The sequence below is a fragment of the Gadus macrocephalus genome, chromosome 19 (genome assembly GCF_031168955.1).
Source record: "Gadus macrocephalus chromosome 19, ASM3116895v1".
Classification (NCBI taxonomy): domain Eukaryota; kingdom Metazoa; phylum Chordata; class Actinopteri; order Gadiformes; family Gadidae; genus Gadus; species Gadus macrocephalus.
The window spans coordinates 13,491,800-13,519,607 of NC_082400.1; the positions used below are offsets into that span (position 1 = coordinate 13,491,800).

General features: G+C 49.7%; 1 protein-coding gene across 2 annotated transcripts; it reads right to left on the minus strand.

Moving 5' to 3' along the window:
• Positions 1-2,879: 2,879 nt before the first annotated feature.
• tulp3 (TUB like protein 3) lies at positions 2,880-27,611 on the minus strand. Of its 2 annotated transcripts, none has more exons than XM_060038314.1 (12): positions 27,485-27,611; positions 19,435-19,476; positions 16,795-16,846; positions 10,844-11,009; positions 9,649-9,966; positions 7,794-7,972; positions 7,187-7,378; positions 6,599-6,711; positions 6,305-6,422; positions 5,882-5,980; positions 4,880-5,051; positions 2,880-4,313 (listed from the first exon to the last, which is right to left on the minus strand). In XM_060038314.1, exons 1-12 carry the CDS (start codon positions 27,502-27,504, stop codon positions 4,180-4,182), a joined length of 1,605 nt encoding a protein of 534 aa, XP_059894297.1. In that variant the 5' UTR covers positions 27,505-27,611; the 3' UTR covers positions 2,880-4,179. The 2 variants fall into 2 exon arrangements, with proteins under 2 accessions (XP_059894297.1, XP_059894298.1); XM_060038315.1 differs by lacking the exon at positions 27,485-27,611 and adding an exon at positions 26,994-27,444.
• Positions 27,612-27,808: the final 197 nt, after the last annotated feature.

Genomic DNA, 27,808 nt, shown 5'->3' on the forward strand with positions numbered 1-27,808 from the left:
CAAATAACAAGGAAGTGTACAACACTTGCGTTACAGTCCTGGAGCTCTATATCTAAATAATATCATATACATAGATATCTATATCATATAACATATTGTGTGCGCCTCCAGACGATATTATGAATCACAAACGACTTGGTCGGGTTCTGCGACGTCTCTGGTTCTTCCACTTTCACATCAACCTGAAGTCGACTGAACCGCGCGCTGCCTGCTGCCGGCTGCCCGCTGCCGGGCGATGGTGCCTCGCGGCAACCGGCAGCATGTCGCAGTTCATGTACTTCAGCGAGTCAAATCAAAGTTCCTTTCCCCCAATTCCTTCTCAACCATGGCTCAGATAACCCCCACGACAGTCTCGTTGTGGAAATACAAGACACGTCAAAGAACCGACAAGAAACACTTGCGTTACAGTGTGTGTATTCACATTGATGTGGACGTTGAAGAACCAGGAACGTCGGAGAACCCAACGCGGTCGTTTGAGATTCATAATATCGGCTCACACAGCTTTTGGCCGTGATAATATATATTATATGATATAGATATCTGTGTAGGCTATATGATAATATTTAGATATAGAGCTCCAGGACTCCCGTGTGTTCTAGAATATTTACAGAACACGGCTAAAGGCTGTGTGCGGCTCGCCATTGCGATACATCCACTGTAAACAGAGCGCATGGTGGCTGCAAGCTGCTCAGGGCCACACCCCCACCCTCCTCCTTGACACGCCCACCGAAACAGCGCATTTGGGGGAAGCTCAATGTGCGACTGGCTCGGAGTGGCTGTAACTCTGCACCACGGCTGAATTTAGGGAACGTCTTTGAATACTGTGTTAGTTGCCCACTAATACCTATATTAAAGAATACATAAAATAGCATGTCATGGGACCTTTAAGGAACCGTAAATCAAAACTTGTCTAAAACAAGTCCCTTGTGTAAATTACGTGCTTACGTCTCTGCGTCTAAAACGACCCTAAATCGGCCTGTAGTCGTGAACCACTATGGTTCTCTGTTGGGTTTACGTGTCGCTATGCATGTCCGTGGTAAAGAGAGAACAAATAGTTGGTCTTTGTCTGTGCATGCAATTACTATACAATTGGTCTACTACTAGAAGTTTTTATAAGATTATACCAAGATTATAATATGGTATGGATTCTAGCAACTTGAACGCTGAATACGACTCAAACTATGAGCAACTAAAACAGAAGATAGGCTGTTAGTTGGTCGACATTGTCCGATCTGGTTGTTACATTCAAAGTCTATAATGACCGAATACAAAACATCCCCAGGACAGTTTTGATCCTTTTTGAGAAATATGTTCAAACCTGACACACACTTTCAGTTGGTCTCATTGATTTACGTTGAGGCTAGAAGGATAAGGGTTAGGGTTATAAAATCCTGCACGCGATGACTGCATGATTGACCAATGTACCTGTAGCTTTGTAAGAGACAAACGATATAAATGTTCTCAACAGGTGAAAGGTCATGAAGGGGTCATAACGACTCACCTTGGTGATGTTCTTCTTCCGAAGCACCATTGTTGGAAACACCTTTGACCCAAACCAGGAAACTTATTTGACCGATTCCAAAGTAAGATTCCAGTAATAACAAAGATTGGTTATCGGCAACAATTCTATTGTTTACCAGCTCAAATTTGAACTATTTTTTTAAGGTAACGTGATCGTTATAAATGAGTCGCACAGCTTGTGCCGTCCAAGGCGACCACAACTATTGGAAGGAAAGGGGGTCACTTCTCCCTCATGAGTGTTTTGACCCTTGACTCTGAATCCTTCATTTTGTGAGACAAAATGAACCAAATTATGGATTCAGTGTGATGGAGGCTCCCCCTTTTAAAAGACCACTCGTCCTCAAGCCACGACTGTAGTTCGGATACAAAAGGACTCAGAGACCTCACATAGACCCAATCATTGTCCTGTGCAGGTCCAACAGTGTCCTTCTGTTGTCGTTGCTTTCGTGGCTAAACGTGGTCCTTTGTGTCTTCTGGTGTCGAACGGTCAGCCTGTGTTGGCTGTGTTCTGAGCTTGTCGACCACAAGCTCAGACCAGATGGGATTAACCGTGAAGGTGACATAAATATGTGTACGTTTCATAAATATATTGGTGTGAATATGATGAGAATCCAGGGCAAGTTTACGTCGCCATCGTGAGCCTCAGCTTAGATAACGGAGCGATAAGATTGTTAAAGACATACAGTATGTTCCTGTTTGCGATGATAGTGTGAATAAGAAGCAGGCATTCAGTGACATAAACGTATTTATTAAGATGCAACCAAGGTTTTTTAAAAATGACTTTCGATACTTCAGAATTGTTATGCCTTATTAATGCCATATTTATTTAAATAGTTTGTACAAACTGTAGCTTTCAAAAAAACAAAAAACAAAAAAAACAGAACTGTCAGGCACAAGTGTTAACAGTAATTCATAATCATGATTCATTCAGGAGTTTGAACCAGGTCAGGGATAAAGATCCACATGTTGGGTGTAAATGTAAATGCACCGAAAAAATGCATTAATAATTACTCCATCCCAAACAGGTCGGGCATTACGATTCCTCCTCATTTTAGATTGTGGCTTTCAGATGCCATCTCGCGACTGACCTAAACCTAGACCAGCCCCTCCCCCGACTAGTTCAATGTGCAACTCGCTCTGCAGTTTCATTACGATTTAAATTTTGTATAACAAAAGCAAATCACGATATCACGTCATACAAAACAAAAAAAAAGGCAAAACACTGGTTCACTAAGACACGGAAAACAATATATATATATATATATATAATATATATATATATATATATATATATATATATATATATATAATATATATATAATATATATATATATAATATATATATATAAATAAGCCTATATACTTTTTTTAAACCTCATAATGTGGAGTGAAGTCGGATTCATACTCTTAACCTGCCCGTCACGTACATTTCGTCACCAGTCAGTGTCTGCGAGGGACTGCACGGACCCCCACCGCACGGGGGGTCCTTGGACGCGCAGTGGGCTGCTGACGAGCCAGTGGCCTCGCACACACACGAACACACTAGTGGTGGATTTAATGATTAGTTTCCGTGACCCAGTGAGCGTGATTCAGTTCGCCACGAGGAGTCGTTCGCGAATCGTTTGTTTGTTCAGTCGAGTTTCCGGTAGCACTAACTCCACTGAGTCTGACTGACTCAGCTGAGAACCGTGCAATGGGGTCCATTCCATGATGCGATTTACCGCTACTGAAAACCAGGCTGAACGAACATACAATTCGTGAACGACTCCTCCCAGTTCAGTCGAGTTTCCGGTGAATCGATTCACCGGAAACTCGACTGAACGTGGAGGAGTCGTTCGCGATTCAGCCTAGTTTCCGGTAACGGTGAATCGCATCATGGAATGCAAGCCATTGCATGGTTCTCAGCTGAGTCAGTCAGACTCAGTGGAGTTAGTGCAACCGGAAGCTCGTTCGTTCGTTCAGTCGAGTTTCCGGTGAATCGAATGGTGAACGAGACGACCGAGAGACGAACCGGTTCGGTTCGTTCGTCCTAAAGACTCGTTCATTCGAACCGGTTCGCAAACAAACGAGCCAACACTAGCACACACACGCTCAGACTCTCATTAGGCGAGTTTCAGATCAAGCGTGCGTTGCGTTGCCTCGCATAACATAATGCATTCTGGGATCAAAACGTCAGAAATGCTGGCGATAACTTCCCTATGCGACATGTCACATGACTTTAAACACTCGCGGGAGCTCCGTCCGTCTGCATTTCTGTGCATATGGTCTCAAATAAATGTGGACATAAGACACTCCCCTCAACATATCAAAACGTTGCCCTGGTTGGTTGGAATCACCACGTGGAATTACCCACGTGAGAAATGACATATCTCCTTTGAATGAGGCGTGCCCTCTCCCAAACTATGCTTGTTCAAACTACGAGAAGTGCACCTGTGTCCGACTTGACGTGGGGGGAACTTGATGTGTTTCTGACTAGTTCCGGTGGATGTTCTCAAGTCTCATGCATGCATCGCTCGCAATTGCAGACGATCTGAAACACCCCTAATGTCTTACACACACCCACACACACACGTTATGAAACAAGTGTCCCTGCGTTAGACTGTTAGACGGTGTTTAATCTAAAGCGGGCACTGGGGGCTGTGGTGGTGGTGGTGGTGGTCACTCGCAGGCCAGCTTGCTGTCGAAGCTCGACAGGCCGATGGCGAAGGCCTGCAGGGCACACATGGGGTAGTTGAAGTCCAGCGTGAAGATGTCCTCCGCCACCCGGCCAAACTGCATCACGATGTAGTCGGCTGCAGCGGCCACCGGGGGGAGACAGAGAGACGGCGTGTTTATACACACGGCAGAAACACAGTGGGGAGGAACTTCGTGGGGAGTATCACCGTTACCGTGGAGGCTAGCTTGTGTTGTAAGGGGTGCTATCTTAACACACTTTTTCAGAGGAAACGGCTCTTTCCACGCCTGTGTGTGTTTGTGTGTGTGTGTGTGTGTGTGTGTGTGTGTTTCAGAAAATATGTACGTTTACAACAAATATATATTTCTGTCTGCAGTATTACTTCATATTATATATCAAGATTTTGGTATAATGGTTATTTTCTTTGCTATGAAAGCATAGAGCGCACACACACACACACACACACAGGCGTGGAAAGAGCCGTTTCCTCTGAAAAAGTGTGTTAAGATAGCAGTAACACACACACACACACACACACACACACACACACACACACACACACACACACACACACACACACACACACACACACACACACACACACACAAACACAAACACACACGTATATATGTATGTTTGTTTGTAAGTATGGCCAGCAGGTGTGGGCAGGAAGTGGGATCTCACGGTCGTTGTCGTGGACGATCTGGAAGTTCTTGACGGAGGCCTGGGTGACGCGGCCGTGGAAGTTGAGCACGTAGGACTGTGTGTCGTCGTTCCAGACGGGCGCCTTGTTGTGCAGCTCGATCAGGTTCTCCAGACATCGGTTCTGCCACTTGCTCAGCAGGCTCTCCTGTTCCTGCAGGGACCCCAGCGCTCTTTAGCACGTTCACGCTGAGCGGCACGCGACCGCACGACGACGCGTTTATCAAGTTCACGCTGAGCGGAAAATGACTGTTCTGGAAATCATACGAACCACGGCGCGTTTATCACGTCAAGGCTAAGTCAAAAGAACTGCTTTGGAATTGGAACATAGCGATGTGACCCTTTAACACGTATGCCTGTTTGATGAGTCCACACACACGGTCCAACACACGGACAGACACACACTCAAACACACACGGTCCAACACACGGACAGACACGCACTCAAACACACACGGTCAAACACACGGTCCAACACTTGTTCAAACACACACTCAAACACAAACGGTCAAACACACACTCAAACACACACGGTCAAACACACACTCAAACACACACTCAAAGAAACGGTCCAACACATGGTCAAACACACACTGTCACACACACTCTCAAACACACACGGGCCAACAGACGGACAGACACACTGTCACACACACACTGTCACACACACACGGTCAAACACACGGTCCAACACACAGTCTAACACACACTCAAACACACGGTCCAACACACACTCAAACAGACGGTCACACACACACTCAAACACACACTGTCACACACACACACACACACACGGTCAAACACACACTCAAACATACGGTCCAACACACGGTCAAACACACACGGTCAAACACACACTCAAACCCACGGTCCACAAACACTCAAACACACACGGTCAAACACAGGGTCAACACACAGTCCAACAAACACCCAAACCCACGGACCCCCACAGTCCTTCCCTGCACCGAGTGACCCCAATCCTTACGCTGCTTGGGCGCACGGGCACGCGCTCGAAGTTCATGTTCATGCCGGGGATGATCACCGTCATCTTCCTCGGACCCTTGAAGCCCAGGACGTTGGTCTCCTGCAGGGCGGGACACACACACACACACACACACACACACACACACACACACACACACACACACACACACACACACACACACACACACACACACACACACACACACACACACACACACACACACACACACACACACACACACACACAGAGAGCACTCTCATCAGCACCTCAGTTGAGAGGAACCAAGATTTAAATTTTAAACAAAATCTAAAAGCTAATCTTTTGGGTGGAGCGGTCTGACAGATGGAGCGACGCTGGGTCTGCGTTGCCCCAGCGCCCTGCGATGCGCTCCGGTGAAGTGTGATTGAAGGGAGGCCCACTCACGTAGCAGACGGCGGCCAGCTCCTGCCGCGTGTTGCTCTCCTCCAGCAGGGCCCCGGGGGCCTTGCCCGGGTTGGTGCCGCTGTCGTACACGGTGAACTTGGTGCCCATCATGTTGGACCTGAGGCCCGGGGGGGGAAAGGACACCGTGGTCAGAGCCACCCTTCAGCAGCACAACGGGTCATTCCAGTGACTGGAGTTTGGGGGGGGGGGGGGAGATCGCTAGCTTTGGCGTTAAAGGGGGGGGGTCTCATTGGGCCAGATCTGTCTGGACGGTCGGCCGAAACGCCCCGTTACCGTAGTTTCCCCATGAAGCTCTCCCCCTCTCGCGACAGGTCGGTGGCGTCTACGGAGATCAGGTAGTTGGACGTCTTGCTCTTCTTCCTCTTCCTGCCCGCCAACAGGAACACCTGAGGGCAGAAACATCAGCGCTGGGTCAGCACTCATCTTCTCTCTCTCTCTCTCTCTCTCTCTCTCTCTCTCTCTCCCCCTCCCCCTCTCTCTCTCTCCCCCTCCCACCCGTCGCCCGTCCTCCCCCTCCCTCCCTCTCTCTCTCTCTCTCCCTCCCCCCCCCCCCCCCCCCCCAACTCCCCCTCTCTCTGTCTCTCACCCGTCGCCCGTCCTCCCTCTCCAGGTGCATGAAGTAGGTGGGGTAGAGGCCTCGGTCCACGCCCTTCTCTCCCTCCCCCCCCCCCCCTCTCTCCCTCTCTCTGTCTCTCACCCGTCGCCCCCCCCCCTCTCCCTCCCTCCCCCTCTCTCTCCCTCCCTCCCCCCCCCCCTCTCTCCCTCTCTCTGTCTCTCACCCGTCGCCCCCCCCCCCTCTCCCTCCCTCCCCCTCTCTCTCTCTCCCCCCCCCCTCCCCCTCTCCCTCTCCCTCTCTCTCACCCGTCGCCCGTCCTCTCTCTCCAGGTGCATGAAGTAGGTGGGGTAGAGGCCTCGGTCCATGCCCTTCTTGTCCCGCGTGATGCGGCACTTGACGATGACGCCGCGCGGCGCCGGCCGCACCACAAACTCCTCCAGGTCGTCCACCTCCAGGGGGGGGCCGTCGGCCGTGGGCGAGCCCGACGACAGAGGCTCCTAGGTGGGGGACAGGAGACACGGACCCGGGGTGAGAACCGCTGACCGACAGAACCGGGCCACTTGGACGCCTCGTCGTGGATCCATGGCTTTTGATTCTCTTGATACAAGCTTATTATTTAGAATGATATAATTTAGTGTTTAGTGGAATAATACGCTTATAAAAAATAGTGTAAAAAAGTATACGCTCATTATTTTAAATCAAATGTATTTTTAAATAATACGCTTATTTTCTTCCATAAAAAGTATTCAAAATAATACGCTTACTATTAATAAAATATAGATAAATAAATTATAAGCTTATTATCTTAAATCAAATGTATTTAAAAATAATACGCTTATAATTTTCAATCAAAAATATTTTTAAAGAATCCGCTTGTTATAACCGAATGGAGAGCCGCTGCTCGGTACATACGGAGCTGGACTTGACGCTGGAGGCGGAGGCGGGCCGGGTGGAGGCGGTGGCGGGCCGGGTGGAGGCGGTGGCGTCGGCGTTGGGGGTCAGGGAGCGCGTGCGCTCGGCCTCCGGCTCCACGTTGTTATCCTCGTCTTCGTCGCTGGGCTCCTCGTCGTACTTCATGCTGCCCGACAGACCTGGGGGGGGGGGGGGGTCAAGGTTCTGCTCAATCTACAAGGTTTAACAACTGCGTTCTCCTCCGCGGCTGTAGTTTGTATACAGCGCACAGGCTTGATGCGCCCCACTTTTTTTGGTGGAGAACCAGCGCCACTCAGTGGCCTTGAATATGTACTACAGCGTTTCTCTGAGTCTGCTTTAACTGAGAAATTCCTGAAACACATCAAAGGAAAACGGAGAGGAAAAGATTGTTTTCGCTCGTGTTGACGGGGCCTTAGTCTCTCTTCGAGAGTACAACTAACAGACGAGGTCCAGACCAAATGGACGCTGGACTCTTCTGTGCGGGCGCCACTCGTGGTACACCTATCGTGAATCATCCCTGATCAGTATCGATCAATCGTCGATCCATAACCAGTCTGTTCAGAGGCGTTCCACCCTGGAGAGGAAGAGCCGAACTAAAAACACTGAAACGGGAGCTTAAGTAGCCCCGCAGGAGCCCAGTGTGAGATAAAATGGGGAAATGTTAGCCTATGTTATCCTCTCGTAAAGGTACAGAGCCCCTGAGCCAAACCACTGACCTCTCTCCTCCCCCAGACCCCCCCCCCAGCCCCCCTTATTAAGAATCTTATTACAAAGGAGGTATGGTCCACCTGTCCCCCTGGTCTATAAATAGCCCGGCTTTGTGATTGATGACGCGGCCGTTAAACACGGCCAACGCCGGTTCCTCCGTACCCAAAAATACCTGCCGTAACCCCGGCGACGGGCGGGCGCGCGGCCAACGGGGACAGCCCTGCATTATTAACAGAGGCGGTCGCCGGGGCGACGGAAGTAAGAGTGACACCGGGCCACTGCGGCCCGCCGCTCGTCTCCTCTTCTGTTGCCGGGGGCGACGGCGTAAGGCAAAAAGCGATTGGCGTGCGTGAGGGTGGACTGGGCGCGGATCTGCTGATGCTCTGAGGCTGAGAGACGTCCGCGATGGGTAGAGGGAGAGAGAGGCTCGGTCCCCTCTTGCGCTCGTACGGTCGTGGAGCCATTTAGCTGAACTGTTGCATGCAAATGATATGGTCCTTGTTTATAGAATCACTCGTCAATCGAAAAGGCGTTTGTATGGATTCTCCTTGGACCTGGAGTTAATCTCTGATGCTTCCCCCCCCCCCCCCCCCCCCAAGCTACTTCCTCTTCTCCAGGGTCATGTGACCTGTGACACCTCCAGGGGGGGTTGGTCGTCAAGCCTGCCCAGAGTGGGACAAACAGTTGCCGGGGCCAACGGCAACGACACACAGAGGGGCGGGGGCGGTCTCTTCAGGATTGTGTGTGTATCGTTGCGTGCGTGTGTGTGTCTACATTGTCAGAGTAAAAGGGAGTGAAGGGACTCTGCCTTTCACGCTGGGCTGAGATGAAACTCAGGTGTGTGTGTGTGTGTGTGTGTCTGTGTGTATGTGTGTGCGTGTGGAGATGAAGAGGGTAGTAGTATAAGTAAATAGTATTCATGAATAAATAACAAAAACAAAAGTACAATTGTGAAATCTAGAGATCCAGCCCTCGAACACGTCAACAGTGACCCTTTGTTTCAGAGGGAGGCTCTCGGCCCGAGCAGAAGCCTGATCGCTAAGACGCTAACGCGGCTCTGACGCTATCGCGGCTAACCCCCCCCCCCCCCCCCCCCCCCGGAGCCCCAGGGGGTTCGGGCCCTCACCTCTCCTCTGCAGCAGCTCATGGAGGTCCGTCTTGGGCTCCAGCAGCGACACGGTGTCCCCGTCCCTCTCAGGCCCCTCCCCCGGCGAGGGCCGCGACTGTCCGGGGGTGGAGGAGGCGGCGGTGGTGGTGGAGGCGGTGGCGGGGGGGGCGGCGGCGGCGGGGGGGGGGTAGCGGGTATGGTGCGGGTGGTGCTGCTGCCGGGACGTGGGCGGCGGGGACCGGGCGGTGGTCCGCGCAGGGCCCACTGACAGCACCTGGATCTTGGAGCCCAGGTCAGGGGCCTCGGGGCCCAGGAAGGCGGCGGGTCCGTCGATGCCTTGAGCGTCGGAGAGGGGGGGAGGGGGAGGGGGGGGGGGGCGTTATTGATACTGGCTATACTGGTGGCACCATGAGGGGTCGTTCGCCTCTTTCCGCACCGCTGCAGAAGTGGTTTTGGGCTGGGATTCGTTCTGGCTCTGTTGGAGGTGGCTCACTGTTCCCTCGTGTCCTAATATACCCAGATAGCGAACACTACGCAGTACACTTCTGACGAGGCACCAGAAATCGATCGGTGTGTCTATCAGCCACATTAACCGTCTCAAAACGTGCGAAGACGTCTCCCTGTTCAGGACCCTCGCTTTGCAGTGCATCGTGGGTATTAAGTGGTGGACTGTATGTGGAACCTGAATCGCCTGCTCAGTTTCCAAACAACACTACCAGATACAGACTCATGTATAATGATAATAATTGTAAAAAATAACTTTTTTTCACCCTAAGCAAGTTTCAATTCTGAAAGCTAGACAATAGATAGTCAAGAAAATGGACAAGTGGTTGAAAATGTAAATCTGACAACAAGGAGAAAGGAGAGTCCGTGAAAAAGAAAGCGCATCCAGAAACACCAAAGTGTCGTCAGTCTCAGGAGGAATATATTGTAATGGATTGCCCCTCTACATGCTCTCACCCCCCTGGCCTTGTGCTTCCTTTGTGGGGAGAAATCAGCCAACAGTTGCAGGAAGCACAGGCCCACGTTTCTCACTAAACTGAGGGTAGATGCACCCCTTTCCATGGTCATGGTAACACTGCCAAACAGAACGCGCACACAACTAGCTATGTTTTTATTATTTTATTTCTCGCCCAAAAATGTGGTTTGTGCCGGTGAAGGTGGTCCACTCGGTTGAAAACAGAGCACCGAACGGACTGCTCCCCAGCCTCACCTTCCAGGATGGCGTCGGCGGTGACGGCCAGGCGGAGGTCCACTAGCGGGGCCTGCTCCTCCCCACGCCGCGGCCGGCTGGAGCGCCGCGGCTGGGCCTCCTGGTTGGGCTGCACCATCAGGGGCTCCTGCCGCTTCCTCCGCTGCTTCTGCTCCAGCAGCGCCCTCTGGTGGGCGGGAGGGACGGCGCAGGGTAAAGGGAGGGTTCAGGTTAACTGGAGTCAGCGGGAGCTAGAGGGAGCTAGCGGAGGCTAGCTCCCGCTAGCTCCAGCAGCGCCCTCTGGTGGGAGGGAGGGCGCAGGGTTAAGGGAGGGTTCAGGTTAGGTTGCGGGAGCTAGCTGGAGTCAGCGGGAGCTAACGGGAGCTAGAGGGAGCTAACATGAGCGGACGGGCCACGGCGCTTGTTAACCGTGTCAAGGAACGCCTGCCTGTCAGTCCGAGGTCTTGATTGACATGCAGTGAAAACTGCAACTACTGTATCGTCAGCATTTTGTTGACGACAAGAATAGAAGCAAAGGCAGTTATCCAACCTATTAGGGGGGCAGGATAGTCGTGGTGGATATCAGGGTGTTTGAATCCCAGGCAAAAGGGTTCTGCATTCAAACCCCGATATCCGCATTACACCTACCCTCTCTGTGATACTGCTGGTACGGTCGTTTAATCAATCAAGTCAATCAATTTCCTATCGTGTGTGTGAGTGTGAGTATGTATGTGTGTGTGTGTGTGTGTTAGGGATCGACCGATATATCGGCCGATATTCGCTTTTTTTTTACGTGTATCGGTATCGGCCGATACGCGGCTGATTTTCGCCGTTTTTTTTTTTTTTTTTTTACTTGTTGTACCTCACCTGTTTTTAATATTTGTTAAATATTGTTCATCTACTTGTTCTTACTTGTTCTACCTCACCTGTTTTTACTATTTGTTCAATATTGTTTTTTATATTGAAGTTCAATAAATGTTCCTTTTTTTAAATTGAGACTTGTAACATTTGTTATCAGTGTAATTTTTATGATTGAGGGAGCAAAAGCAGTATCGGCTCTAAATATCGGCTCTAAATATCGGTATCGGCGTATCGGCTAAGGCTGATGAAAAAATATCGGTATCGTATCGGCCCTAAAAAATCTGTATCGGTCGATCCCTAGTGTGTGTGTGTGTGTGTGTGTGTGTGTGCATGTGGTTGTGCGTGTGGTTGTGTGTGTGTGTGCGCGCGCATGCTCCTTAATGCTCGTACCGTGAACACACCATTAATTAACACACCTATCTCCGACCCCCAGTAAACGGCACAGGGAGGAAAACAGCAACGAAAGCCTCTCAGAATCAGCGTCTGACGACGACAAAGGTCGACCTCGTTGAGACCTCGTCCACCGCCGTGCCGGCCCCCATCTCCACCCCACCCCCTCCGGAGAGAGAGTGTGAGAGTGAGGTAGAGAGACCTAGGCGGGCTACACAACACGATCTTAATCCGTTTATGTTCGCATGAGGTGCTTGGGGGGGGGGGGGGTGTTTCCACGGAAACAACACCCTGCTCTGATGACGTCAGAGTAGAGTGTCACCGCCGTGGGTCTTTTTCTGCCATTTTGCCGTGCGGGCGTTTTGTGTCCATCACACACCGGCGCTCGCCGCTGCCCACAGCTGTTGTTATGGTGAATGAGAAGCGGGGAAATTGGCGCCATTTCAAGCTACAGGGGGTACTTCTGGTCTGAGGTAAGCAGCCTTTGATTAAGACCCCCCTGGTGTCTTTCTCTCCGGCCCAAAGTATCCTCTGATTGGTCTGTCTCTTTGACGAAAGCAGCCCCCCCCCCCCCCCCCCCCGGATTGCGTAAGTGCATTCGTTGTCACGCTGGCTGGCCACAGAACAAAGATGGCCTGGCCAAGCCGACTCATGTCAGTTTCAGAACTCCTCACGGTCATTGGGCTCACACACACACACACACACACACACACACACACACACACACACACACACACACACACACACACACACACACACACACAGTTGTGTGTTTGTACACACAACTAGGGATGCAGGATATTGGAAAACAAAATTGTTGCGAATTTTGTCCTTCTGCGATACGTATTGCGATGACAAAGAAATTATTTAAAAGAAAAATCTGATTTATTTTGATCGTTGCATAATGATTGGGGTGATTCTTTTGCATTACAAACTTGTTATACAGAAATGAATGGTGTAAATTTAAATGGGAAAATTAATAAGTGGTGTTGCCCATTGTTGTGGGAACAATTGCAAGGCACTCTAGACAGAGTACCTGTTTTTGGTCAACGTCGTCTTTTCTGTAACCCAAATAATTCTATACAACTGAAGTTTTTTCTTCTCTTTGGAATTCAATCATATTTTTGCTGGCTCTATTTGAAGCTTTGTTCTACTACTAGCGGGGGCTGTCTACGACTGCTTTGGTCGTCTGATCATAAACTGTTCGACATGATCACTGATTGGAGGTTCGCTGCCCATGCAGAGCCTGCAGGTCACTCCCTAGCAACAAACTGTGCATCCAAGAACCCTTGAATCTGAGGTAATTATGTTTTTAACAAAGTATTTAAAAAGAAAGAATACGCGATACGAATAGCAATAAATGGTATTGCGAAAAACGATATATCGTGGAGCCCTAATCACAACCATTTTCTTTTCCCCATAGCCACAAAATGCAATAAACAGTCACGTTTCTCAAAAACAGGGATGATTTCACATCAACTGAGCTTCTGAAAAACAATAGTCAACACAGATGTGTTAAAGAAATGCTTCAGGAGGCGTCAAAAAGACTACATTTATTGGTTTTATACCTGCAAGTGATGGGTAACAAGTGGATTAAGAAACTGACGTCATTGTGCTGAAGGTTGGCAAACTCGACATAGCTAAAAGTGAGTTTATGAATATTCTGTATGATCTCAAACACTAAACTGTTTAATATGAATCATATCATGGTGCCGTTTGGAATGAGGTCTTGCTTGTGAACTAGTTGGACAATGCCACGGAGCCACGAGTTTGTTGAGGGTGTTTTGCGTGAGACTATTGTAACATGCTTTGTATAAACATACCATTCAAAAGTATTTATTTTTTACTGCCATACTGTTTATAATGTAAAATACAAACTTCAATAACAGAATAGAATTGCACTGTTTAGAAGCAGGGGGTCCGGCAGCGAGACCACCCCAGTATGTTGTGTCTCTACGCTCTGATTGCGTACCAAAGGCTCTATTTTAGGACGCGGCCCCATTGTCACACCCTGGCTTTATTTGTGTAAGCACCAGGGATGTGGCACTTCCAGGCCGGGACGGAGTCGGTGGGCTCTCCCTCTCCTTCCTGCCACAAAGAACATATTGCTCACTTAAAGGAACACGCATTCAAAACCTGTGGGGTGGCACAATGGCACAAAGGGAGGCAGAGAGAGCCCGCGATGAGGTGAGAGCAGCGAGCTGCCCCAGAGGATGAGAGGAGAGGTGGGGGGGGGGGGGGGGTGGGGGGGGACTGTAAACCACCCGGACAACCACAGGACAGGACAGGACAGGACAGGACTCGCTTGTCCTGTGGGACTAACGTAAAGTGGGTTCAGGCACACTTCAGCCTCTCCTGTCCCAAACAAGAACAGGTGGCAGCCAGACAGACAGATGGATGATCAGACAGAGAGAGACAGACAGGACACACGGATGATGCAGACAAACAGACAGATGATCAGACAGACGGATGAGATAAACAGACAGACAGACAGATGATCAGACAGACGAGACAGACAGACAGACAGTTGGATGACAGACAGACAGACAGATGACCAGGCAGACGGAGGACACAGACGGACAGACAAGACGGAGAGAGGATACAGACAGACAGAAAGATGATACAGAGGGACAGACGGATGACACAGACAGATGACACAGACAGACACACGGATGATACAGGCGGACAGACAGGCGGAATGAGACTCAGGACAGACCCACATCCACCGCTGTGTGCACGCTACTGGAAACAATTCAGCAGCATTCAAAGAAACCCGGCTCACCGCTGGAAATAGAACCGATGAGGCGTGAGAGCGCGCCATCCATCCATCCATCCATCCATCCATCCATCCATCCATCCATCCATCCATCCATCCATCCATCCATCCATCCATTCATCCATTCATCCATCCATCCATAAAGAAAACAAAAAGAAACAAACAAAAAGCGAGCGGTCCGTCCGCAGACGGGCTCGGAGCGCGGCGACACTACCAACCCTTTCCATCGAGGTGAGGAGATCCCGGCGGTAAACAGGATGTGAGGGGGGAACAAAGTTACGGGATGGCGAGGAGCGGCGAGGTCTGCGTCCAGACAAGCTTCGAGTCGGCACCGTAACCCTGGCGGGACCGCCTCTCTCACATGCACACACACACTCTCTCTCTCACACAGAAACACACACACTTTGGAGTCGGATGAATGAAGCTCCAAAAAAAAAAAGTGCCTCATAGGAAGAAGAGGAGACTTTAGTTGTCGGTTTAGTTCCACGGACGCACGAGCAAGAGAGCGCGCCCTTCTCCCTCTCTCTCTCTCTCTCTCCAGACGCTGTGTGTGTGTGGATGTGTGTGCGCACGCTGGGGCTTGCATGCAGTGGGTCCTTTGCAAACGGAATCAGTGGTCATTAGGGAGGGGGGAGAGAGAGAGAGAGAGATAGCCCTAGCAGCAAGAATAATTTCTGATATATTCCTCTCATACATCTTGTTCTAAACCCTTGCAGACGGCTGCATCAGGTTTAAAGACCATGTCAAGTCTCCCTTCGACATCCGAAGGCTGTTTTATAATTATTTCAATTATTCATAGCTTTTCTGATTGCTGACAGGGCCCAAGTCTGTGCTAATCCCTGACACGCGTGTGTGACACACATGATGGATGTGTGTGTGTGTGTGTGTGTGTGTGTGTGTGTGTGTGTGTGTGTGTGTGTGTGTGTGTGTGTGTGTGTGTGTGTGTGTGTGTGTGTGTGTGTGTGTGCGTATGCATACACACACACTCATAGTGTGAGTAACGGAGAGACTAAGAAACCATGTGTGAAACCACCAGTTGTTGCAGCTCTTATTTATCTCAATCTCACATCTGCACCTTCCCACAGTGGGGCTACACTTCAGCCTGCGCCGACATCACAAACCAAATCCTCCCTTTGAAGCCGTGTCATGTACCTAGCAGAGCCTCTCTCGTTCACTGTGGGGGGGGGGGAGCCGCGTGACAATCAGTACACATCCTTCCTCACCTCCCGGTCTTGTTGTGCCGGCATTTATCCTGCTAGGCTTTTTTCTAATTATTTCAGTCGGTCCGAAAAGAAAATATCAATGAGGCCGTAGAGGGCAAAGTGACGTCGTAAAGGGTGGCCCCTCCCACGTGCAGGGAAGCCGCTAATGAGGTGACCTCCTGTCCGTCTCATTTCTAGATGGGCCGACGGGGGCCCTTCCAAAGAAGCATGTAATGAACAGCAGGGGGCATCCTCAGAAGTACTGCGCTCCTTAGCTACATGTCTGCTGCGCGCTCATGTACGACCCTGTTTGTAGCAACGATACCGTGGGCTTGTCTAATCATTAGACTAGCCTCGCTCGTCTTTCGGTGCTCATTAGCTCACGAGTCAGTGATCTGTCTCCAGCGACCCATAACATACTAATCAAGTGCCGCCACACAAGCTCCTGAAGCAGAACCAGAACCAGAGCTGGAGAGACACGGGTCTGGTGGGTCTTTCTATCGCGTGTCCGTGTGCTGTGCGTCATGTAGTATCCGGACAAATCGGTGCCAAAGAGCATTACAACGCTGGATTCTGGATTTTAATATAGGCTGTCTACCAGCCTTCCTGTAGGCATTCGTGAGCGCATCGAGAGCTAAAACTCGGATGAAGTCCATGTCTGAATTAAATGTTAGTCAGATGAATAAAGATACGAAAATAGTCAACAGAAGGAATATCCTACTATCTCCAAACTGAGCACCTACCTGTTTCTCCAACTTCTGCTGCCTGAGACTGGTGGTGTCATCGTCAAGGCAACTGTAGAGACGGAGAAAACAAACAAACACAAACATTTGATCTAGATTCATGACATTGTTTGATTCCCCCATCCCATAGATATATATATTAACTAGATGCCCTACGGCGGCGCGTCTAGAACGTCACCACTGGCGGCCATCTTACCACAGTAAGCTGCTCAGCCATAACATTGTGTTGGTAGTGATTCATGTACTTTTTAAACAACCATAACTTGCTCAATTTTCAACCGATTTTAGAACATTCTTCTATTTTTCATTATTCTATCAAAAGTATGCAGTGTCATAACTACATCTCTGACGATTCTAAAAAACCAAACCGTTTGAAAATCGGTTGAAAATTGAGCAAATTATGGTTGTTTAAAAGGTACATGAATCACTACCAACACAATGTTATGGGTGAGCAGCCTACTGTGGTAAGATGGCCGCCAGTGGTGACGTTCGACTCCATTGGCCAGCAGCGCGGACGAGGCATCTAGTTAATATATATCTATGCCCCCATCCCACCATCACACATTTGATCTAGCCGCAGCGTCATCTTATTGTGTGATGGGTGTAATTCCCCCATCACACCACTAAGTGTCCCCAGTGAGACACCCGCAGGGACAACAAAGTCCCCCTCGTAACCGTAAGCCCCCCTCGAAACCGCATAGCGGTGTGTTCCAACATAGATGAAGATCGGACGTGAGCAGGGATTAGTCACGCTTTCATGCTCCGTTCTTCTGGGTTTTGGTAAAACCGTCAATGTCAAACCCGCTTTCCTGTGACCTGTGAATAATCCGGTTGCCTCAGCTGTCACTCATTGGTGCACGTTGGAACTTTCCGGAGCAGGACAAAGAAGTAGGCTGATGAGGGAGGAGGGAGAGGAGTGACTCTGTGGTCATGAACCCCTACTGGTTTGTACCATGGGTGACTCAGAAAGAAGAGAGAGACGGAGAAAGACAGGAAGTAAGGGCGAGGGAGCATATGAGGGGGAGAGAGGCATAGAGAGTGGGAGGAGGAGAGAGAGAGGGCTTAAGAGATACATAGAGGTGAGGAGAGGGGGAGGAGAAGCGAGCGAGGGAGAGGAGGGAGGAAGAGTCAGAGGAGAGAGGGAGAATGGATGGATGGAGAGAGTTGGAGGAGGAAGAATGGATGGATGGAGAGAGTTGGAGGAGGAAGAGAAGGAGAGGAGAGGGAGAATGGATGGATGAAGAGAGTTGGAGGAGGAAGAGAAGGAGGGAAGAGGAAGAATGGAGAAATGAAGAGTTGGAGGAGGAAGAGAAGGAGGGAAGAATGGAGAGATGAAGAGTTGGAGGAGGAAGAGGAAGAATGGGGAGATGGAGAGAGCTGGAGGAGGACGAGAAGGAGGAGAGAGGAAGAATGGATGGTTGGAGAGAGTTGGAGGTGGAAGAGAAGGAGGAAAGAGGAAAAATTGATCAACGAGAGAGTTGGAGGAGGACGAGAAGGAGGAGAGGGAGGGAGAGTCAGAGGAGGGCTGAGATCGCTCGTTTCCATCGAGCGCTGTTGGCTCCGTCCAGGGGACTGTGTGAAGGTGCTCCTGTTTCTCCACGTTGCTAAGCAACCGCAGAGGGAGGGGGAGGCTATTGATGTGCTGTGAAAGAGCCACCACTGTATGTCTTTTTACGCACACACACACACACACACACACACACACACACACACACACACACACACACACACACACACACACACACACACTTGATCGACTTTGCTTCCTTCCAATCCATCCTCACCTGGTCCACTCATACAGAGTGGTGGTTGCCGCGGGGAGAAGTGCGTTTGTCATTTGTACTTTTGTGCTTGTCGCTTTGATGCTTGTACCACATTACCTCTGGTAACCGTGTCAGACTAGAACCCATGGCCTACGGTAGTAGCGCCTGCATCCTTCTCTTAAGTTGGACCAGGGACGACAAACCCGCATTCACCAGCCACAGTGACCGGTGGGCGCACCAGAAAATAAATAACCCATGTGCTACGCTAAGCTAGGCCAAGCTAGTAAGCTATGCTGCGAGGCTACACTATGCTACACTGCCGTGTACGAGGACAGCTCAGGATATTGGCCACAGAGTATTAGCTGTGGGTTGTGGTGGTGGTTGTTGCGGTTGTGGTGGTGGTGGTGGTGGAGGAGGTGGTGGAGGAGGTGGTGGAGGGGGTGAGGCCTGGGTGTTAAGGGGGTGGAGGAAGTTTCTGGTTATTAGTGGCAATATTAGACGGCTCCTCTGGGAGGTCATTACAGCCACCGCACAACAGGTGGCTGAGACAGATGCTCTAACGCGCACGCACACACGGTATGTGTACGTGCATGTAGGGCTGAAGTGAACGGGTGGTGTTGGTCAGCGGAAGAAACAAAACCTGCAACCAGAGCCCCCGATTTGAAACACAATTCATTCATTCATTCAGTCATCACTCAGTCATACCTCAGACAAAAACACACACACGACCACACACTAACCTATGTGTACTTCTACGTTACAGCCAAGACGGAGCTAGATTTCCAACAACCTTAACCCCAGTGCATCATGTGGGTTCATGTGCAGGGTGTGGGCCGAGGGTGGTGCGCTGTCTGGTGGTGGTGGTGGTGCCTCCTACCTGGCGGTGGCGTTAGAGGAGAAGCTGGCGGAGGAGGAGGGCCTGGGTGGAGGGACAGAGGCAGGGCGGCCGGCCAGCATCACAGGACATGGGGACGAGAAGAGAGTCATGTTAGGAGCTGCTGCAGGGAACCAAACAAGGATTAGTTAAGCTGCCATGTTGTCGGATTCACTGTGAGCTGAACCCTGACAGCAGAGCCAGCAGAGAGATGGAGGAGGACGCTCATAAGTGTGTTCTGTTCACAGCGAAACGCCCAAGAGCACTTCAAATGTGCGCGAGCAGAAGCTAACCCACGGTCCGGGTCAGTGACTAACAACGCATGTTGTTGATGACTAACCCTGGCGCTTCATAACTCTGCGGACTCGATTGTGCTCGCCCCCACGTATGTTGCAGAGAGGAGAGGACATTCTGGTCAGCAGAAGTCTCCCACCACCTGTGGGTGGAGCAAGGTGATGGACACCAAACATGGGGGACAATGATGGCGACGGTGTGCCTTTTCAATGACATTTTGGAAAGGCAACGGTAGCTGTACAGCGACAGTGAACCGAACCGTGGTGGTGGTACCATCACCCTGAGATGGCGCTCTACTCGGGGGGATGTGAACATGACCCCTAGCGGCCCACCTGCCCTGTTCTCAGACACACACACACACACACACACACACACACACGACACTAATCACACTAATCCATCACAGCTGCGACTGATCAATGTTTAATCAGGCCGTCACAGAGCTTGGATGACAGAGGAAGGACAGCGACGCCGTTGTCTGTCATGCAGGCGTTGTAGCCATGGAGACGCCCCCCCCCCCCCCCCCCCCCCCTCCCTCCACCAGGTATTGATTACCAAGCCAACGAACAACCTGTTGCCGATCGGCCAGCGTAATGAGAGGCGGCCGGGGCGATTTAACGACTGACAGCCCGACAGGCACCAGCCGGGGAAAGGCCAGGATCCAAGGGAGCACTGTGGAGCCAGTTCCATGACACAGGGAGAAAGGGGCAGGATTAAGGGAACCTTATTTGTGGTCAGTTCAATGGGGGGGATTGTGTAGTGGGTGGGGGGGGGTCGGGTTCACTCCGTGATCTCCTCATCCCAGGCGTCACTGAGCAGGACGCCCTATCTGCACCTTGATGACGCTCCTATCTGCTCCCCTCCCCTTCTGGAAACAAGCATCTAAGTTTGGGTCTCATGTTTAGGGTTCTACGGAAGCATATGAAATGCGAACGGGATGTCGGGTGGATTAGTTGATCTTTGATTCAGGTTTTTTTCAACAGGTGGCCATTAGTCAAGCTAGGGAGCTGCCCTGAGTCCCAGAAGACAGTCACCTGTGAAAATACAGAGTGTTTATTTTCAGCTGAGTGTAGCTTAGCGACTGGCCAAGTTAGTTACACTACCAGGTGGGCAATGACAAACGAATGCTAATAGGTCATCTACGACACTATGAATGTATTACATTGTGGCTTCATTCATGTAATCACCAGTGTATCTATCTGCGTCTGTGCCAGACGTGAACGGGATGCACCGATATTAACGTCACCCGATATTGACACGCGCCAATGATAGGGGCCGAGGTATTGATGATTGCTTCTCGCCGTGCATTGTTTGGCAAACTTTTACTTTAAATAAAAAATATAAAAATGCCAAAAATGCCTTTCACAAACAAAGTTCTGTGTTTTCAGCTGCTTGGGACAAGAATGGGTAAAAAAATAGCTCAAAAACTACTTAACACCTTCTACAGACGCACTGTCACGCACAGTCACTCACTTCTGCAAAGACACGCACAAACGAGTACCATAAGGAAACGAGGCCCATTTCCCCAGAGATGGACAGCAGGTTGGGCAACAGAAAAAGGAAAGTGGGTGAGGGTTGAGAACCCCTGGACACACATTTCAGACCGCGGGAGAAGGGCAGCAAGGGACGCACAAAGTAAATCAAGGTTATTAGGCGTTTCATTGGCAGTGCAAACACCTCCTCTGTTAGCAAAATGCCAAGCAGCGCCTGAGGCTCCCGCTATCTAAACCTTTGGATGTCTGCAAATCCTCTGGGTAAATATTCACATCCTTGGTTACAGTGTTACAACGGCCACGCCGCCGCCAGCCACACACAAGACGGGGAGGGCACTAGCGCACAACTGCACCACCGTAACCTACGTACACTACACACATTAAACCACACACACACACACACACACACACACACACACACACACACACACACACACACACACACACCAACACACACACAGCCGGTACAAACTCTTGTTACAGCATGCAATCACATTCCAATACCATGAATAAGTCAGAGTGTGGCAGCAGAAACGGGATCGCCGACAGTGGGTTGTGCCCTTGCCCGGCCAGGAAGTCCAGCAGCACCGTGTGCGTGTGTCTTCTCTCAAACAGCACTTGTCGAACCCCGACAGGTCTGGCGACCAAAGCGTGACACGTGGTCCCGAAGTCACTGCTTTTGTGTGTGCGCGCAGGTGTGTGCGTGTGTGTGTGCGTGTGTACGGAGCCACCTGTAGGAGAATCGGCTGTAGACGGGGTGAGAGGGCACCGTGGGGCTCTTGGCGGCGCTGTCCATCATGGAAGCCACTGACAGGCTGAGCTCCAAAAAGCTGCTTCACACTCTTTAACAGCTCCGAGGTCTCAGAGGCTTAACTCCACAGCGGACACCAGCGGTCCTGAGCCCTCACGTAAGCCCGGCACAGGGAGACACACAAACCGAGATACATCTGCTTCCCTCTCCTCCCACCCAGGTCACTGCGGGAGAGTAGTCTCTCGCTCACCTGTGCGAGAGAGCGGGCCTCACCTGAGGGAGAGCCCGTCCCCTCGGCTTCCTTGGCAGGCCCAGCGAGGGTGGGGGGGGGGGGGGGGGGGGGGGGGGCGGTGGTGGTTACCATGACTTGGGAGAATGCTCCCACCGGGTAGTAAGCAGGGCCTACCAGGATGGGCTCCTCATTCGGCCATGCTTCTGTTTACAGTTCGGTGAGCGATAAAGAGAGATGAAGACAGAGAGATAAATTGCGAGGGAGAGGCTAAATGCCACCTTTGCATCCAAACTGAGTTTCAGTCTACCGCACGCCTATCTGCCGCCTATCACCCACACTTCAGCAACGCTGCTAGAAAGACTCTCGGGCTGAAACACTGCCTAGATTGGAAAATAAGACGAGCGAGAGAGAGAACGAGAGAAAGAGAGCTACAAATATAGCCCTAGACAGAGAGAGAGAGAGAGAGAGGGAGAGAGAGAGAGAGATAGATAACGAGATTGACAGAGAGGAACAGAAGGAGACACTAAAAAAGGCCAAATTGATGCGACCGAGCTGAATCCAAAATTGTATTAAAGTTTAAGTGTTGAAAAAAAGAGCCGTCATTCACACTTTACCCATCAAACAAGTTCCTTGGTAACTTCCTTGTGGGGAACTCAGCTGTCCGCAAGTTCCTCTCTTATTCACTGGCAGAATCTAGGGGGGGGGGGGGGTGGGCATTCTAGTCTTCAAGTCAATGGGGCAGCGTCTAAATCTGGCGTCGCTGTGGAGGGACGGAGGTGGTGGTGGTGGTGGTACTGGTAGAGGACCATTGACCAGTTGCTAGGAAACCAGCAGAGCCATCTTCAGTCTCTCTTGTGCCGATGCCCAAAAGAGTACATGTAAGAGAAAGGTGGTGATGGTGTGTGTGTGTGTGTGTGTGTGTGTGTGTGTGTGTGTGTGTGTGTGTGTGTGTGTGTGTGTGTGTGTGTGTGTGTGTGTGTGTGTGTGTGTACATGCGTGCGTGCGTGTGCACGTGTCTGATGGTTAGCAGGGGAATCAATCACCTGTGGGAGTAATTAGTCGGAACAAAACAAAAGATGGAAATACATTCAGGTGACATACATTCAGACGGCCCCCCATCCCGGTCATACTCTCCGGCGTAAGCACACACCTTGAACGGGGGAGGGGTTCATATCTGAATCCCCAAGTTGCTGTAACGACAAATGGAAGTTATTGTGGGAAAGCCGATCAGTATATCGGGTAGGGTAAGGATTATTAAGAAATCAAATGGAAGGACTTATCGATGAAGAAGGGCAATGTGAGGGAGATGAGAGAGGTACGAGGGAAAGTTGAGAAATGCCACATCGGTGATGTTTACACTCGTACCACAGTGCTTCACGGACAACTTACATGCACCACATTTTTGGGTTCTGTGTTTTTTCCATTTGGCCATGAGTGCAATTGTAACACAAGCACACCGGTCGGCTGAACCACATGTGATCTTTGGAATGCACCCTTCTCCCACCGCATGCATAACAAGGCCCTCACATCCACGCCCTTCTTCTGAGACAAGGAAGATTTAAGACCCGCTGTATACGTGTTTTAATCAAGGTGATTTAGAGAGAAAGGAGAGGCTTCTTTGCTGCTTCTATACACTGTGGCCCAGGGATACCAGGCCTCAGAGGGGAAACTATGGGAAACCTGTGTGTGTGTGTGTGTGTGTGTGTGTGTGTGTGTGTGCGTGTTGGGGGTGTGTGTCTGTGTGTGCGGGGATCCCACATATTTTACAACGGTGTTTCATCGCCAAGCGTTCGAGGAGGTTCTCTGCGAGCCTCGTGCGGAAATTCCGACACTCCGACCGCAGCCGAAGATTCTCGCTATGCATAACTGCGTGCTAACAAGGAGCTAACCACTTCTGAGACTGCTGTTTTTCTCCTGTTGTGTTGTGCAACGTAGATGTACCCCTGAGTACATGAAATGCCTCTCAAAATATCACTCTTATTCTCTTTGGAAAAAAGTGTCTGCTAAAGGACTTCATAATGTTGCACTTAAAAATAGTATTTTGCGGGCCTTTTTTGAGATTGTTGCAGCCTAAAATGCCTGATGTTGCGTGAGCTTCTCCAAAAAGTTGCATGAAAGTTGCGTTTTTTTAAATGTTTTTGTTGCTGCGATTACAGTGCGAGAGGAAATGAAAGTTGCGATAAAAGTTGTTAAATATTAAGTTATAACTGCAATTTTCCACGACTAATTTGTTAAATATTAAGTTATTACTGAAAAAACATTAATTAAAAGAACAAAAACACTGAGAAATGGTCCTATGAATAATAGATTCTTGATTCTTTCCGCGCTGGCAATTGACTTGGATGCAACAGCCTGTGTCATAGTGATCTGCCTCGTCGTCTGACGTCCTGCCTGCAGTTCTGTAGTTATGTTTCGGGGTGGCAAAATGCTTATCAATGGAAGAGTGTCTGCTTTTTCCTGAGCTAAGCCGACCATTTTTCGCGATCTTTCGCAGTTATTTTGCTCTGCAAGTGTGAAACGTTGCCAACCACGTTGAAACGTTCAAGACGACGCCACTGATTGGTCAAATTTGCGGGAAAGTTGCAGTGGTTGGTTAAAATTGCGACACCGCACTCAATTCGCGTTGATTGGTTGATGTTGCGTTGAAGTTGCAAATCGCAACGACGCGAAATCCTGGAGGGTGAGTGTTGTGCAGCATCGTATCCTAACTACCTTTGTTGTATACGGGGAATGGGTTAACCTAGCGATTGTTAGTGCTTGACACTTGGTTCTATGAACATCCTTACAGTACCGACAGCAATACATTGTTTCTCGTTCTTCTGACAAATGTACTTATTGTAAGTCGCTTTGGATAAAAGCGTCTTCTAACTGCCCTAAATGTTCATGTAAATGTAGTCCAACATTCACTTTGCCTGATGGCAACGGGTGTCCATGCCTTGTGTGGGCGGTACATAAACAACCATGCAATGATTCTGGGGAAAGCTGCTTTAGTGACACGCCACATTAGTATTTCCATATGACAGGCGCGCGGTGTTAACAGAGCAACACTGCAATTCATGAATAAACATGACAACCCCTCATCAACAGTAATAGTAGATGTATAATCATCAGTCAGGGACAATAATTAGCGTTGTGTCTTGGATAACACCAGTCTTGCAAATGTCAATTTCTCAATCAGAGGGAGGGGGGTTGAATGTAGAGAGCCAGGCCGCTCCCTGATCCAATCCACCAATCATCTGATGGGAGGGATTACCATCGGTTATTGGATAAAGGTCACTGCTCATCACAGCCAGGCACCTCTCCAGGCAGACAGGAGTTAAGGACCCCAAGACTTGTTCAGAGTTCACCTAGATTTTGCATAGCCTCTCCCCTCTCGCACACACCCCTCTGACGCACTGATTGTATGTTGTACGTCCTTGCACTTCAAAAAACTACTTAGCATTGGGAAGCCCTATCCTAGCTGTCTTAATTGTATACAGGAAATAGTTCCATCCTTACTGCACCGACAGCGATACATTGTTGTTTCTTTCTTCAATTACAATTATAATATTACAATATTACTACATCAACTATTACTTATTGTAATTCGCTTTGGATAAAAGCGTCTGCTAAATGCCCTAAATGTAACTGTAAATGAGAAGCGACCCTGTGGGGGTTCCTGTGAGTGACCCAACAGAAACATAAGGACCAGGACCGGGGTAGGGGGATAGTGAGGTGCAGGAGGCTTCCCAGGCCCAACCGGGTCAGTTCGGGTCGTGATGGCAGCACAGCACACCACCCAGCCAGCTGGTTCATGAGCCTTTTGTGTGTCTTCACCAGGGTAGATCCACATGTAGGTCAATTGTCCAGCATCAGTGATGTGCCGTTACACAGATAAGGCTAGCATGTGAATTCCCAGAAGCCTAACTGCTATTTCTTTCTCTTTCTCCACATGTGCACGCTTGGGTGTATTGACTGAAAGATAGAGAGAAGGGAAATTCTATCTGATCATTTGACCGCGCCGTGTGTTCCAAGTGTATGTTGCAACAGGATGTGCATCGCAAACCACAATGAAAATAAAATGATCATCAGGGATGGTCGCCAAATAGGTTATCTCACTCCTATGACGCGGACACATGCATGCACAGTACACACACACACACACCACTGACACACACACACAAAATGACATACCCACACATACACAAACACTCACTCACACACACACACACCATCGCATGTATGCAGATACAATGACACACACACACACACACACACACACACACACACACACACACACACACACACACACAAACACGCACCATAAGTATGGTGCAAAGTTGAATCCCAATAACTGTGTGCATGTCAATTATGTTTGTGGCATAATGCATTGGCTTACACACCAAAAAGTATGTATGGCATGCATACAGCAATGTTTTGAGGGACACACATCACAACATTGACTGAAGGCTTCCAGAAAGCACTAAAAGAGACAAGCATGAACATGCAGGACCGTCTTGCGTGATGCTGTATCCGGCTACAGTGTCGAATAACTCAGGGGCTACAGCAGACCGTATCTATGTCTACAGTTTTACATAAAATTATAGTCATCAAGCCAGTCAAACACAGTGGAATACAGTGTAGGATGATTACAATGAGGTGTCATGACCTGAAATTAAAAGCTCAATTCCAGTAAGAATACATATGTGATGGGAGTGCTGGTTACCCTTTTACTGTCCCATCTTAAAGAGCACAAAATGTACATCACGATGCGTGTTCAATGTGTGTATCAAATGCATGTTAAACGCTTTACCTGTTTTGGTTGGACCTCATTTTCTCGCTTTTTCCAATAAGTATAAATATATATCTGTACAACTTCTTGCGTTGGAAAACAAACAAACAAACGCCACCGTATCGGACAACGTTAACGTTATTAAACGTTGCGCGAAGTACCGACGTGTCGTGCCATCTGACCGACTGCGACGCGCCACAGAACGTTATCTCGTTATTACGTGTCGGGCTGCGCGCGGGGGGGCTGGTCCCCGTATTCGCTGCTTTTCTCCGCTACTTCGTGACCAGTACGTCCAGTTATAAGACGCGGGCGACGCTATAGCCAGCTTATTACACTTAGGTTAGCCCGAAGCTAAGTTAGCTGCTTGTGCCTTTGTGCAACAGCGCCTTCAAAAAGTTGGGGGGTGGGGGGGGAGAGCAACTTTTGGGTCTTTCTCGCTGTATTCCACGTCCGACAGTCGGTGTGCTGGAGGATGACAACGTTATGTAAGCGTTGGGTCGGTTTAAACTCACCTTATGCTGTAGTAACTCATGTTTATCCACGGTTGCTATGGAATATCCCCCAGACAGGCGGCCTCCTGGTACTTTTCTCTAGCGGACACGCTCAGAAAATCTGTTTTCCAACTCCTTAGTTACCAAACGCAGCCACAAGGGACGTTCCTATTGGACGTCGGTATATCTAAGCGTGTTCGTGATTGGCCGACAGTTTTGGTCAGTGGCTTGCGTTGTTCGCCAGAGATAAATATCTGGATACTGTTTATTTTATATGATCTATTTGGCAGAAGGGATGTAACTTTAAACTTCACAGGGTCATATATATACCAAAACTTCTAATCT